Source organism: Nyctereutes procyonoides, unplaced genomic scaffold (genome assembly GCF_905146905.1).
Source record: "Nyctereutes procyonoides isolate TBG_1078 unplaced genomic scaffold, NYPRO_anot_genome, whole genome shotgun sequence".
Classification (NCBI taxonomy): Eukaryota; Metazoa; Chordata; class Mammalia; order Carnivora; family Canidae; genus Nyctereutes; species Nyctereutes procyonoides.
Genome location: NW_026575124.1, coordinates 3,370,547 through 3,383,801, shown reverse-complemented (window position 1 = coordinate 3,383,801; position 13,255 = coordinate 3,370,547). Strand labels below are relative to the sequence as shown.

At 59.9% G+C, this 13,255-nt stretch overlaps 1 protein-coding gene across 1 annotated transcript; it reads left to right on the top strand.

Annotated features, from left to right (window-relative positions):
- Positions 1-1,250: 1,250 nt before the first annotated feature.
- Positions 1,251-13,252, top strand: KRT82 (keratin 82). Its single transcript, XM_055337122.1, has 9 exons — positions 1,251-1,731; positions 3,590-3,798; positions 6,112-6,172; positions 6,827-6,922; positions 7,292-7,456; positions 9,468-9,593; positions 11,065-11,285; positions 11,518-11,549; positions 12,065-13,252. The coding sequence occupies exons 1-9, from the start codon at positions 1,327-1,329 to the stop codon at positions 12,304-12,306; spliced, it is 1,557 nt and encodes a 518-aa protein (XP_055193097.1). The 5' UTR covers positions 1,251-1,326; the 3' UTR covers positions 12,307-13,252.
- The last annotated feature ends 3 nt before the right edge of the window (positions 13,253-13,255 follow it).

Sequence of the window (13,255 nt, the reverse complement as noted above, 5' to 3'; positions counted from 1 at the left end):
CACCAGAGCAGCAGGGCACGGTGACATCAGAAAGAATAGGATGGAATCCCAGCCTACCACGAGGAGCTGCGTGGTTTGGGGTACTTAATTTTAATCACTCTGCTCCTTACTTTCCTCATCTTTATGTAAAGCAGAAACGACACCATGGTGTTGTCATACAATTAAATGAGATCGTGGGTGTAGAGCTCGCGGTGGTCCCAGGACTCAGTAAACGCCCCATAAATGTCACTATTATTATTACTGGCTTAATTGTGACCTGGAAAATAAAAAAAAAAAAAAAAGAAGAAGAAGAAGAAGAAGCCAGTGTGGCGGGGTAAGACCGTCGGCCACAGTAGATGCCCCGCGGATAGAACTGATGGAAACAAGGAGGGAAGAGGATTAGGGGATTAGGGGGCATTTCAAGCATCTCCTAAGGGCTGTGACCCGGGTGATGGGGATGAAGCCTGCATCCCGCATCCATCTGAGCAATTCCTGAGGTCAGCAACGGTCCCTGGGAATGTCCCCAGGCCAGGACAGGGGAGGCTAGAGATGAGGTGGGGACAAAAGGCAAGAGGCTGATGACACAATAGTGTCAACATAAAGCTGATACCATCTTTGAGGATCCAAAGAGTCTTGGGGGGAGTGTGCCCCTTCCTCTCCCCTCCCCGGGGAGCAAAGCAGCTCCTCTTGAGTCCCCTGCAGGCTCTTTTGGACTAAATGGGCCCCACGGACAAGAGTCAACGTCGGGAGCCCTAGTGACACTAAGCCACAGCCAGCACCCGCTTGACCTGAGGAGGGGCAGGGCCCAGCTGGCTTGGGGAGGCTTCGCCCACTCCAAAATCCTCTCTCCCAGCGAGCTTCTAGGGCACCTAGGAACCCGTGGAGGGTCTGGCACGTTGGCAGAAAAGCAGCCTTGGGGAAATAGAGCATCCCCAAGCGTAGTTAATTTGGCCTCTAGTCTTGGGCAACAGGGCCGTATAATTCATGCCTCTCCCTGCCATGAAATGGCATGAAGTCCTAACTCTCCCTTTCGTTGATGCTGAGCCACCCAGCATGCCAAACGCCTGTCTGGCTGGCCGCTTTCGTCACCCCCATAAACAAGGAAAGAGGACACCAGCACTGTCCACTGGCTCCTTCCCTTTGCTCTCTGCTACCCTAATTATCCACCTTGGTACTTAGCAGCTGCCAATATCCCAAGCTTATAAACTTGTTAATGGTGATTTGGGGTTTGACCCTGCCCAGCCCTGCGTGGCCACCAGATAAAAGGGTGGAAGCCGGGCTGGCCTGATAACTGGGCCCTCGAGCTCTCCCCGCCAGCCGCCTCTGCCTCTCTGCCTCTCTCCCGCCATGTCGTGCCGCTCCTTCCAGCTGGGCTCCAGGTGCGGCGGTCAGAGCTTCAGCTCGTGCTCGGCTGTGCTGCCCCGGATGGTCGCCCACCATGCAGTGAGCAAGGGGCCGTGCCGGCCCGGGGGCGGGGGGGGCCTCCGAGCCCTGGGCTGCCTGGGCTCCCGGAGCCTGTGCAACGTGGGCTTCGGGAGGCCCCGGGTGGCCTCCAGGTGCGGCCTGCCTAGCTTCGGGTACCGAGTGGGGGCCGTCTGCGGACCCTCGGCCTGCATCGCCCCCGTCACCATCAACGAGAGCCTGCTGGTCCCGCTCGAGCTGGAGATCGACCCGGCCGTGCAGAGGGTGAAGAGGGACGAGAAGGAGCAGATCAAGTGCCTGAATAACCGCTTTGCATCCTTCATCAACAAGGTAACAGGGAGGGGCCACGCTCCGGGGCTGTGGGGGCAGAGAGCGCCTCGCGTCTGGTCCAGGGAGGCAGGGAGAGGCAACTGGGAAGCCGAGGTGATTGGCCTCTGCTGCACGGCATGACCACGAACCCTTGAAAGCCGCTTAGGTCGGGCTCAGCACTAGACATTTCTACCTGCTGGTTCTTGTCTTACTCTCTTGTCATCTCTCTCTGAACAACATCTGATGAAGTCACCAGGGCTGCCTGAGGTCAGACTATAAGAGGAACTTCCAAAGCAATGATAGAGCCGAAAAGAAAAACCAATGAGGCAGAGGAGGCTCTAACGATAGAGCTGCCTTCTGAGTGCCTGAGCGGGGGTGAGACCCTTGGGTCTGGAGGCAGGGATGGGCCCCCTGACCCCACGCTTGCCCCCGGTGTAGGCCTGGTAGGAGGAGAAGATGGAGCACTCAGAGCTGGGAACACAGGGTCGCTGTCACCCAAGCCTTGAAAGGCACAGAAGTGACCAAGCAGACTTCAAGCAGGTGCCTTTGCACCTGTCCCGACACCCGGGGAGGCTCTTGGGATCAGGGGCTGAGCCAGTGTCTCTGCCGCCCCCGGCCCCAGGCGGAGGGCAAAGAATCCCGGGTCAGAAGTCAGGCGGCCTGGGCCCTGGCGTTGGCCCCACTCCTGCCGGCTCCCCGAGGCCCTGTGCCAACGCTGTCACTTCTCAGCCTCAGGGTGCTGGCCGCCCGCGGGGAAGGGCCGTGGCAATGGGGGAATCAAACGAGGTCATATACCTAAAAGTGCTCCAGAGAGAAACTTATTTTAGTAAATGAGAACTGTCCCACTTGCAGTTTTATCTTTTTTTTTTAAGATTTTATTTATTTATGCATGAGAGACACAGAGAGAGAGAGAGAGGCAGAGACACAGGCCGAGAGAGAAGCAGGCTCCATCCACCGGGAGCCCGATGTGGGACTCGATCCCGGGTCCCCAGGATCAGGCCCTGGGCTGAAGGCGGCGCCAAACCACTGAGCCACCGGGGCTGCCCGCAGTTTTACCTTTAAAGCTCATTAGGTTCTGGGCCCTGATCCTCAGCAACATCGCAGCACCTCTGGGGCGGCTCCGGACGTAGGGCCACATCGCTGGCCCCGCAGATTCCTCTCAAGGATCGGGCGCCGTGCTCCCTCCGCCAGCGGCCGATGGTGTGGCCGTGATGGGCTCACTCGGCTTCTCCCAATCTCGGGTTCTAAGCCCACAAAGGGAGAAGCCCGGCTGGCGGGAGCTTTCCCCGTTGCCGTGACAGGGACACATTTTGGACGCAGCCACACAGAGCGCAGCAGAGTCAGGGGAAAGGGCTTGGAGTCCTGGGACAAAGTCTTCGACCTGAACTCCCCTGAGTGTCCCTGGGCTGCGACCAAAGCAAGCCTGAACTCCCAGGCGTAGTGTCACCAGCTGACATCAGTATGAGGACTCACAAAGTGCTTCCCATACCCGATACCACGCAGGAGCCTTAGGAAGCCAAGCGAGGCTCCGAGGGACAGGATGTGTTGGCCAAGGTCGCAAGGCTCGTGGGAGGTCGACAGGCAGCGCTGGAAGGTGCACCTGTCCCAGGCCTCTGGGGACAGTACGCCTTCCATGACAATGCGTGACCCCTGGGTGGAAGGTGGGGGTCTTATGAAAGCTCCCCTGGGGCAGGGGAGCTGTGGAGACACATCCTCAGGGGCCAGTCTATGCGGACAGCCTCATCTGAAAATTGCAGCTTGCTGGCGGCAGCGTGCCGGGAGCAAGAGCGCGCTGCCCACCCACCGGCCACCTCTTACCGTCTCCCAGCCGTGGTCCCCAGCTCCCAGCTCTCCGGTGACATCCTGTGCTTGGCTGCAGGTCCGGTTCCTGGAGCAGAAGAACAAGCTGCTGGAGACCAAGTGGAACTTCATGCAGCAGCAGAGATGCTGCCAGAGTAACATAGAGCCCATCTTCGAGGCCTACATCTGCGCCCTTCGGAGGCAGCTGGACTGCGTGGCGGGCGATCGGGCCAGGCTGGAGTCGGAGCTCTGCAGCCTCCAGGACGCACTGGAAAGCTACAAGAAAAAGTGAGTGTGGCCCACTTTCACCCCTCCACGGAGCCTGGAGCAAGGCACGTGCAACAGCCTGGGCCTCGGTTTCCCCACCTGTGCAACGGGAGGCCTGAAACTTGGTTGATTAGGTGAGGCGTCAGTGCAGCGGGATGACACAGGCACAGCCCCAGGGACACCGCCCGTGGGGCAGAGCTGGCGGTAGAAGCTCTGAGGTTGTGTGTTTGTCTGCACCTCCCTCGCCCCATGCTCGCTCAGTCATCCCAACGTGGTACGAGTTCTTGCTCCCGCCTTTTCCAGCAGCCGGGGCTCTGCTCCACCACCCGCCCTGCTGCATCTTCCAACCATCCCCGTCCAGATGCGGAACTATGTCTCATTCCCCAAACTCACCCCCCAAACCCTCTTCCCTTCAAGCTTTTGCTCCCGCTGTCCCTTCCCCCAATAAGCCCCTCTCGGCTCCTCTCAGGACGGCACCCAAGCTGCCACCACAGCCCACATTTCCTCTCACTCCTCAACACCCAGCTTCCAGACCCAGTGTCCACAGCTGGAAGCCATCACCCGTCCTTACCTTCAGGGCTCTAAGTCCCCAGTTCTTGTGGTTAAGGTTCGGCTCCCAGCCTGACTCACAGGAGAAGGTAGCCGGGAAATGGATGTCAACTAAGAGCAGGCTTCTAGGTCCAGTGCCCACAAGAGGCTTGAGGCCCAGACATACTGCCTCATGGGTCGTAGGAGGGTGTCTCTGGGCCCAGGGTCCCATGGGAGCACAGGTTGCTGGGAGAAGGTAGAGAGAGACACGTTTCCATTGACAAGAAGCAGGGCAAGTATGCTCAGAGCAATGGTTCCCAGGGGACGTGCATCAGCGGCATGGAGCCACATGGCAGGCGCTTGAGCTGCAGGTGTCGGTCACATGCCTACTTGGTGCCAGACCCTGTGCTGAGCTGGCTCCTGCCCTCAAGATGCCCCCGTCGGGCACAGACCTCCACGCACACGTTCCAACAGTGATGACGGGAGACAGGACGGAGGCGGAGAAGAAAGCCCAGACAGTGAGAGCGCACACGGGGCCCAGGAGAGCTCCCCGGAGGAGGTGCCATTTGCTCGGGGCCATGATGAAATTTCATTCCAGTTGGGCATCACGAAAGGGGAGTCCAGAGTAGATCCCAGTGAAGGGGAAGGGATGGGAGCAGGTGACAAGAGGGGCCAGAGTGCGCCAGGTGAGACCACTCAAGCGGAGCCCGACGGGAGAGGCACGGCGAGGCCGGCCCTTGCGGCAGGGGCGATGCCCTTCTCAGCGGGAGATGTGGTTTGCAGCTCACAAGGAGGACTTTGGGCTGGGAAAGTGGCGGTGGGGGTAGAGGGATGAGACGAAGCGCCGTTTTGCCGGTCACGGGCAGCACTGATGGCGTCCGCGTGCCGGACAGACACTAACCCGTGGCCCGTGTTGGCTTGCGGCAGCTCCGTGAGGCCGGACCGGGGTTATTCTCGTTCTGTACGTGATGAAGCTGAGGCACCCACAGGTCCCCGACCCAAGTCCCTTACCCAGAGTCACGTGGCTAGCACCTGACCAAGCTGGGATTCGCACCCGGACAGAAGGCTCCGGCTGCCGGGCCCACGCTGAGGCCAGAATAAGGAAGGACGGGCGTCGGGAAGCTCAGGGAGGCGTTTAATGGCTCCACATCCCTCGGCAGACTGAGTCATCCTGGCCACACGGAACCCCCTGGCCCTGGTTCCGCTGCCCAGGGCGACAGTGAGTGGGCGAGGAGCTCCCTCGGAGCCTGGAGGAGATGGTCGGGCTGTCTCCACGGCTCGGTAAAGTGGGTAATTGCTACCTCTGCAAGTGAGCTGCAAGTGGAGGCCCGGCTCAGACCTCTCCTGGCGGGGAAGGACCGGGCGGGCTGGGACTCCAGGGTCTGCAGCCCGATCTGAGAACCACCCCGAGGAGAGACAGAGGTGCCAGCTGCAGGCAGCCAACTCCTCAGCACCTTCCCAGAGCAAACAGCTAAATGAGACGAGCTTCCTGGGCAGCGAGGTGGAATGAAGGGGGCCTTAAGAAGGACTTCCCAGAAGATGACTAATCGCAGGAACAGGCTACTGGGCTGCGGGGAGGGAGATAAGCACGCAAGGTGGCTACGGAGAGGCCATGGCGACAGTGCTCTGTCCTGAACGCCTGGAGGGCCTAGAGGTGTCCAGTGACGACGGGGTCCTTAGGGCGTTAAGGCAGTGAGAGGCAGGATTCCCCTCCTCCCTCCCCCGCCGGCCCTCCCTCAGGCGGATACCAAGGCTGCTTCCAAACCCCAAGCCAGACTAGGATATTTCTTCCCGCCCATCCACCAGGTATGAAGAGGAGCTCTCCCTGCGGCCCTGCGCCGAGAATGAGTTTGTCGCCTTGAAGAAGGTGAGGGGGTCGGTCCCAGGGAGACAGAAGCCCCCGGAGCCGGCCCAGGTGGCCTGGCCGCACTCAGCCCCTGACAGGGTCCACACGTGTCCGCAGCCCACCCCGCACCCCCCGACGGGGCCTCTCACCCCTCGGGGCCTAGGGCCAACCCCACTGACTCTGGGAAAGAGGAAAGCCAGCTTTCCCCCACTTCTTGCAGAAAAGCAGTGATTGACCCGCCTCCACTCCCGACTCACGTGGTCCCGACCCAGTTAGGGTCGTACGTACACCTGCCCTAGCGGTTGGAGATATAGCCCAGGCCAAATCAAAAATCAAACAGAAACTGGCTCGGACCACAAAAGAGGAAAACAAAAGCACAGAGGTGCTCTATGGCCCGTGCTTCACAAAGCGGACTCAGAGAAGCCGCAGTCAAGGCCCCTTCAAAACCAGCTCCATCAGATCCTTCCCCATCAGGGCACCAGGTTCGGGCATGGGGTCCTGGGCTGGGACCCCTCCCTCCATCCTTGGCTTTGTTGCCTTTCCACTTCCACGCGGGCCTGCACGTGGTTTCACACCCGCCACCGGCCTGCCTGGGAGGTGGCCCAGTGGGAAGAGGGGGTGGCCGTCTCATGGTCCCCCGGCCCCAGGTTATGGTTGTCTCTGCTCTGGCTGCAGGAGGTGGACACGGCCTTCCTGATAAAGGCTGACCTGGAGACCAACGCTGAGGCTCTGGTCCAGGAGATTGACTTCCTGAAAGGCCTGTACGAAGAGGTACCTGGAGCCCCACCACCCACAGATGCTCAGTCAGGGACCGGCTGGGTGGGCACGGTGGGGAGGGAGCGCTCCTGCCAACGGGTGCTGTCCGGGGCAGGCAGCCCCAAAAGTGAGCCCTGGAAGAAATCGGCACGAACAGCTGGTTCTCAGGCGGGGAGGCTCCCAGGAGTCACAGGGGCCAAGCCTCGGCTCTTGGGTCTGCATAACTAGAGGGGGGACGAGGAGCAGGTTGGTGACGGGAGGCTCGAGACAGCTACGCAAGGTGCTGTGCAAATCTGCTCTGGGAAGGTGAGAGCTGTCCCCTCCAGTCTCCATCCTCAAAATACTCCCACCTTCCCACCTGCCGCCCCCCCCCCATCACCCCAGGAGATGTGCCTGCTCCAGTCTCAGATCTCCGAGACCTCCGTCATTGTGAAGATGGACAACAGCCGGGAGCTGGACGTGGATGGCATCATCGCCGAGATCAAGGCCCAGTATGACGACATCGCCAGCCGCAGCAAAGCCGAAGCTGAGGCCTGGTACCAGAGCCGGGTGAGGCCCGGGCAGGACAGGGTGGGGACCCCAGCCCCCTGACCCCCAGGGAGTGAGTGAGAGGGTGACGAGGGCTGCATTGCACCACAGCCATAGGGAACCCCATGATCCTCGGGTCCTGTTGTTTCTGCCAGGCCCCAGGCCAGGTCCCCACAGAGGGTGTGGGAGGGGACCCCACCGACAGCCCAGGCCTGTCATCAGGGCGCCGGGGCGTCCCAGCGCTCCCCACGCACAGACGCCCTGGAGGCCTTCCTCTAAGCAGCACTCAGGAGGCACTAATTGGCAATGGCTGCAAAGAGGGCCCTGGGCTTCGGGGCGTCGGGGAGGCCAGTGGCGCAACGGCCGCTAATGGCAGGGCATGAGCGGTCGTTAAGGCGGCCCCAGACTTAGGGAATCAGGCGCTTGCTAGGAGGGAGCTTGATACCCCCGAGGGCAACTTGATTTCACAACAGTATCACCTCCGTGTCTCCCGCCCTGTCTGTGAAAGGCACCACGCATTCATTCGCTCCGTCATTTATTCATCCAACAACCGTTTGTTGAGCATCCGTCATATGCCAAGCACTGTCCCAGCAGTGGACTGGGACTGGGGCTGGATCCCAGCAGGTTACAGAACGGACGGCAAACCCTGCCTTCGGGTCACTTTCCTTTTAGAGGCAGGGACAGCAGGGGGGGGCCGGCGATAAACGGGGTGACTCAGTACCGTGGATGTGTGTGAGGCGGTGGCGTGTGCTTTGAAGAAAACCAATCAGCGTGAAGTGAAGGGAGTGGTGCGGGAATGAGGTTTTAAATAGGGCGGCCAGGGAAGGACGGCCTTACTGGGGTGGCATGGATGGACCATGACGATACTGAGAGTCACACCGTCCCTGCCCGCAAAGAGGCCACAGAAATAGACTGTCCACAGATGACACAGGGGTTTTCTGTTGCCGTCAGGGACACGGCTCCTTCCAGCTTTCTGCTCCGCCGTCCTTAACATTGCCATAGTCCCCACGGTCGCCTCATGTCCCAGTGAGGCTGCCATATTGCTAATCTCGCATGCTCGTTCCAGGTAGGAAGAACACGGGGCAAAAGACACAGGCCAGCTGGGTTCTCCCCGACTTGAAACAGCTTTCCTGGAAGCCTTACCCACAGACCTCATTAATGCAAAAGCCAGGCCTCCCTTCTGAGGCTCGCTGCCACCCCAAACAGAAACAGAGCTCTTTGGAAGAAGAGGAGGGTGCACATTGGTTGGGCAGCTGTAGGCTTTGTCGCAGCAGCCGAATAACAAAAGAGCCCAAGGGAGTGATTTGTGCTTAATCACTTATTTTGCCTTCTCTGTGCAAAGTGCTCCCATCCTTCATGGGCAGAAAACCTAAAGTCGGCTAATTTTTCGCATCTATAGGTGTGATCGATAAAACATGATTCAGAGATTGATTTTGGAGCTGCAATGGTTTATTTTTTTATATTTATTTATTTATTTATTTATTTATTTATTTATTTATTGCTGCAATGGTTTAAAAAAAGAGTTAAGCCAGAGTAGGAAGTAACGTTGCATTCTGTTTTCAATGGTTTTGGAGGAGAATATCCGAAGGTTCTCACCCTGGTGAGGCCGATGCGGTTTGTCCTCACTCCCGGATCCGTTAGGCCTCGAAGGCCGAGCGCAGAAACCCCTCCTAGGATCCAAGAGGGAAGTCTAAAGGGGAAGGAGCGCTCAGGAGACCCTGGGGCTCCGGGCGAGGGGGACAAAGAAGAGCCGCAGAACAGCTAAACAGAGAGAAGGAGAGCTAGGGGTGGCGTTTAGTAAGTTTGAAGGTTCGGAGCTGGGGAAGGAAATAAGCAGCAGCCCAGGAAAGGACCCCCAAGCTGACCAGAAATGCAAAGGGGCCGGGGAGCAGCCCAAGCGTGAGAATCCCGAGAGCCTGAGCGAGGCAGCCACGGGAGGAGAGACTCCCGACTGTGAGAAGGGGCGCTGCGCTGCCGGGGCGGGTGCCGGTGCGGCCCGGGCTCTGACCGCCGGCTCCCGGGGTCCCTGCAGTATGAGGAGCTGCGGCTGACAGCCGGGAACCACTGTGACAACCTCCGCAACCGCAAGAATGAGATCCTGGAGATGAACAAGCTGATCCAGCGGCTTCAGCAAGAGATTGAGGCCGTGAAAGCCCAGGTGAGGCCAGGAAGCCTCGTGTGAGGCCCCACCTCGCCGGCCCGGGGCGGCTCCGTTCTCCCCGGGAGCGCGGGGAGGAGGGGGTGGGCATCTGGCCCTCACTCCGGGGGGCGCAGGCCGTGGGTACAGAAGCTGGCCCACCGCAGGCAGGAGCGGCCTTGGGAAACAGCGAGGTCCCGACGGACCCTAAGCAACCTTTGGTCACAGGGGAAATAGCAAGGGTGCTCCCCTAGGTGCGGGCACAGAAATGTGGTCGCCACGGCCCCTTCGAACCCAAAGACTCCAGTCCTGTGATCCTGAAAAATTCCAGGTGACTCCCAGGGGTCCAAAAACACAGACCCACTCTGTTCTCCTAGGCTGGTGAAATCCAGCCAGACACTTGAAGTCTTAGCCCCAAGATCTCCTTGAAGTGTCACAGGTAGAGCTGGACCCACGTCCTTGGAGGAACCAGATGTCACAGCCCCAGGACGAGATGCACAGCAGCTTTGAAGCGGGCATGTCACCACGACTGGGAAGGAAATCCCCTTCCTCCTCCTATGTGTTCCCTTTACTGTGGCCTCATTCCCACACTCACAAATCTGCCCACGCAGCCGGTTATGCCACCCAGCGGGTGTCCTACGCCTCAACTCCGCTCCGACACTATCTAACCGGAGAGAGGGTCAGATCCCACAGGGTCAGTGTCCCACACGACCGCCCCCACTTCAGATGCCCAAGCCAGGTCCAGGTTGCCACCCGTGCTTCTGACCCATCAGAGGTTCCCGCGACCCCCTCTTCCAGTCGATTAATTTGCTGGAGTGGCTCACGGAACTCAGGGAAACAGTTCAGCTACTATTTAGCCATTTGTTATAAAAGGATATGATCAAGAATCGGATGGAAGAGAGGCATAGGGCGGGCTAGACGGGAAGGACGCGGAACCTCTATGCCCCTCTCTGGGCACACGACCGTCCCAGCACCCCTGCTTGTTCACCAACCTGGAAGCTCTGTGAATCCCATACTTTGGGGATTTTTATAGAGGCCTCCTCTCTTGGGCATGACCAGTTATTAAGTCCATCTCCAGCCCCTCCCCTCTGTCTGGTCATGGGGCCGGGGGGCTGAAAATTCCAAGCTTCTGGGCATGGCTTGGTTGTTCTGGTGACCAGCCGCCACCCAGGAGCCATGCGGGACTCACCCAGACTCACCTCATTGGAACAAAAGACACTGCTATCATCCACGAATCCCAAGGGATTTGAGAACTTTGTGTCAGAACCCAAGGTCCGAGACCAAACATCAAAACAAAAGATGCTCCTAATGCTCTTACCACTTGGGAGATTTGCCAGACTTTTGGGGTTCTGTGCCAGGACCTGGAGGTAGAGACCTATATATATATATTTTTTAATTATCTCCTAATGACCATGTTCTCCCCGTTTTTCTGAGAGTCAGCGTTGGGCTCCAGGGAGCCCCCAGTAATGCCCTTCTGTGCCCTCGCCCCCAGCGCTGCAAGCTGGAGGCCGCCGTGACGCAGGCGGAGCAGCAGGGCGAGGCGGCCCTCGGCGACGCCAAGTGCAAGCTGGCGGGGCTGGAGGCCGCCCTGCAGAAGGCCAAGCAGGACATGGCCTGCCTGCTCAAGGAGTACCAGGAGGTGATGAACTCCAAGCTGGGCCTGGACATCGAGATCGCCACCTACAGGCGGCTGCTGGAGGGCGAGGAGCACAGGTGAGGCCCGGCTGCCCATCAAGGCCAGGTCCTCCCGCCCTCTGCTCCCTGGGGCTCCGCTTGCCCACTCCGCGGTCAGGGGGAAGCCCCAAAGGGCACAGAATCCCCAGCGCCACCCCCTTCACGCAGTGCAGGGCCGCGGCGGGGGCAGGAGGATGGGTGCCCCCCCCCCACCTTCATCAGCCTTGCTCTCTTTGACGCGGTCTCCTTGTGTCTTCTTCCCTCACTCCAGGCTGTGCGAGGGCATCGGGCCCGTGAATATCTGTGAGTAGATGAGCATTCCTGCGGGGGCTCTGGGGTCGTGGGGGCCGATCAACCCAACAAGGACAGGTCACACTGCCCCCTGCCCAGGCTGCGAGCGTGCCCCACCCCCACCCCAAGGAGGAGCTCTGTCTGCCGGGAGCTCCTGGCCAGACGGAGAGGGTGTACTTCACTTTGGGGGGCAGAATCAGGAGCAGATATGCAGCAGGGCCTCAGTGCTTTGGGGTCTAGAAGCTGCTGGGAACCATCGTGACGAGGGGATGCCTCTCTGGAGAAAGCAGTTGGGAAGCAGGCTCAGACAAGTAGAAACAAGCGTGAAGCGGAAGCCGAGGTTTGGGAGGAAGAGGACAGCTTCTAAGCACTTTTTGTGGCTAGAGTAGAAAGTCGGTGGCTGGCGTGGGGGTGTCCGTATTGGCGAGTGGCAGCAGGCGGGGGGATGGCCTGGCTGAGACACCTCAGGGCAATGCCCTTAGAGCCACAGGCCGCAGGACCCTAAGCAGCCCTCCCTGTTCCCACAGCTGTGAGCAGCTCCAAAGGCGCGGTCCTCTACGAGCCATGCATGGTCAGCACCCCCATCCTGAGGACCGAATACTGCCCAGGGGCCCCCGGGGTCCTCAAGAGCAGCGGGGGCTGCAGCGTGGTGGGCTCCGGCGAAGTCTACGTCCCCTGCGAGCCCCAAGGGGTACTGGGCTGCGTGAGCGGCCGGAGCCCCAGCACGAAGGTGGGCGCTGGGGGCAGCGCCTCCCCCCACAAGTGTTAGCGCGGCCCCAGAGGCTGGAAGCCCAGGGACAGGCCTCCAGCCCACAGCCTGGATGCCGTCCCCCCACCAGGGCTGAAGACAAGGATGTTTCCAAACCCCGCCTTCCTGTACCGACCGACCGCAGGCGCCCCTCGGGCATCTTCAGGAGTCACCTTTCACTTTGTGCACCACCCCGAGCCAGCCCCTGGGGGTGAACGCATCAAAGCTCCGCTTTGTGGACCGTCCCCTGCAAGTTTCCCCACAGAGCCAGTCTCCCGGGCCCACACCCCTGCAGGCTCCCCGCCCCCTTACAGCTCTCGTGCACCCGAGAAAAGCGAACTCCTTTTAACACCCAGCTAACACACGCACCGCGGCGATCGCCCGAATCCCACTCTGAATTCCGGAGCCCGGTGCCCGCGTTTCAGGATCGCTCTAGACCTCTTAACGGCCCTCTCGGTTGGCACACGGAATCCAGAGGCGGTCTTTGGGCACTAGATTTCCCTGCTCAGGGGTGCGGAACTCACACTACGAAAATACATCTTTTTCCTGAGTCCCGTTGGCAGCTGACGGCCGGGAAATGCCAAAACAAAGGCAAGGGGATGTGGGGAACTTACTGGACGGAGACGGTCGAGAGCTGACACCCTTGGCTCAGCGGAATCAAGCCCCCGCCCCACCCTCTGTACATAGCCCGCCCCGGCCCCAGGCCAACCCCCCACCTCCTGCTCTGTCTCCTTTTAGAACCTCTTGCTTTCGGGCTGATGTGAACGGGTTTTCCTGGCTACAGTGATATGGGGCTGCCCAGAAACTGGGAGGCTTTGGCTCAGGGGCTGCACAGAAGGAGGTGTCGCGCTGACCCCGTCTCCCCAGAGGCCCTTAGTGTTGCATCCTGCCACCCACCCAGGGAGCCACCATCTCTGCCATGAGCCTCTGGGCTTCTCTGTTCCCAATAAACTGACTGTTCACAGACTGC

What these genes read in the sequence shown, in the direction of transcription:
- KRT82 (XM_055337122.1), top strand. Translation starts at nt 1,327, where the DNA reads ATGTCGTGCCGCTCCTTCCAGCTGGGCTCCAGGTGCGGCGGTCAGAGC. An exon ending in AGTTTGTCGCCTTGAAGAAG is followed by an intron (nt 6,173 to 6,826) that starts GTGAGGGGGTCG and finishes CTCTGGCTGCAG; the next exon opens with GAGGTGGACACGGCCTTCCT. An exon ending in AGGCCTGGTACCAGAGCCGG is followed by an intron (nt 7,457 to 9,467) that starts GTGAGGCCCGGG and finishes GGGTCCCTGCAG; the next exon opens with TATGAGGAGCTGCGGCTGAC.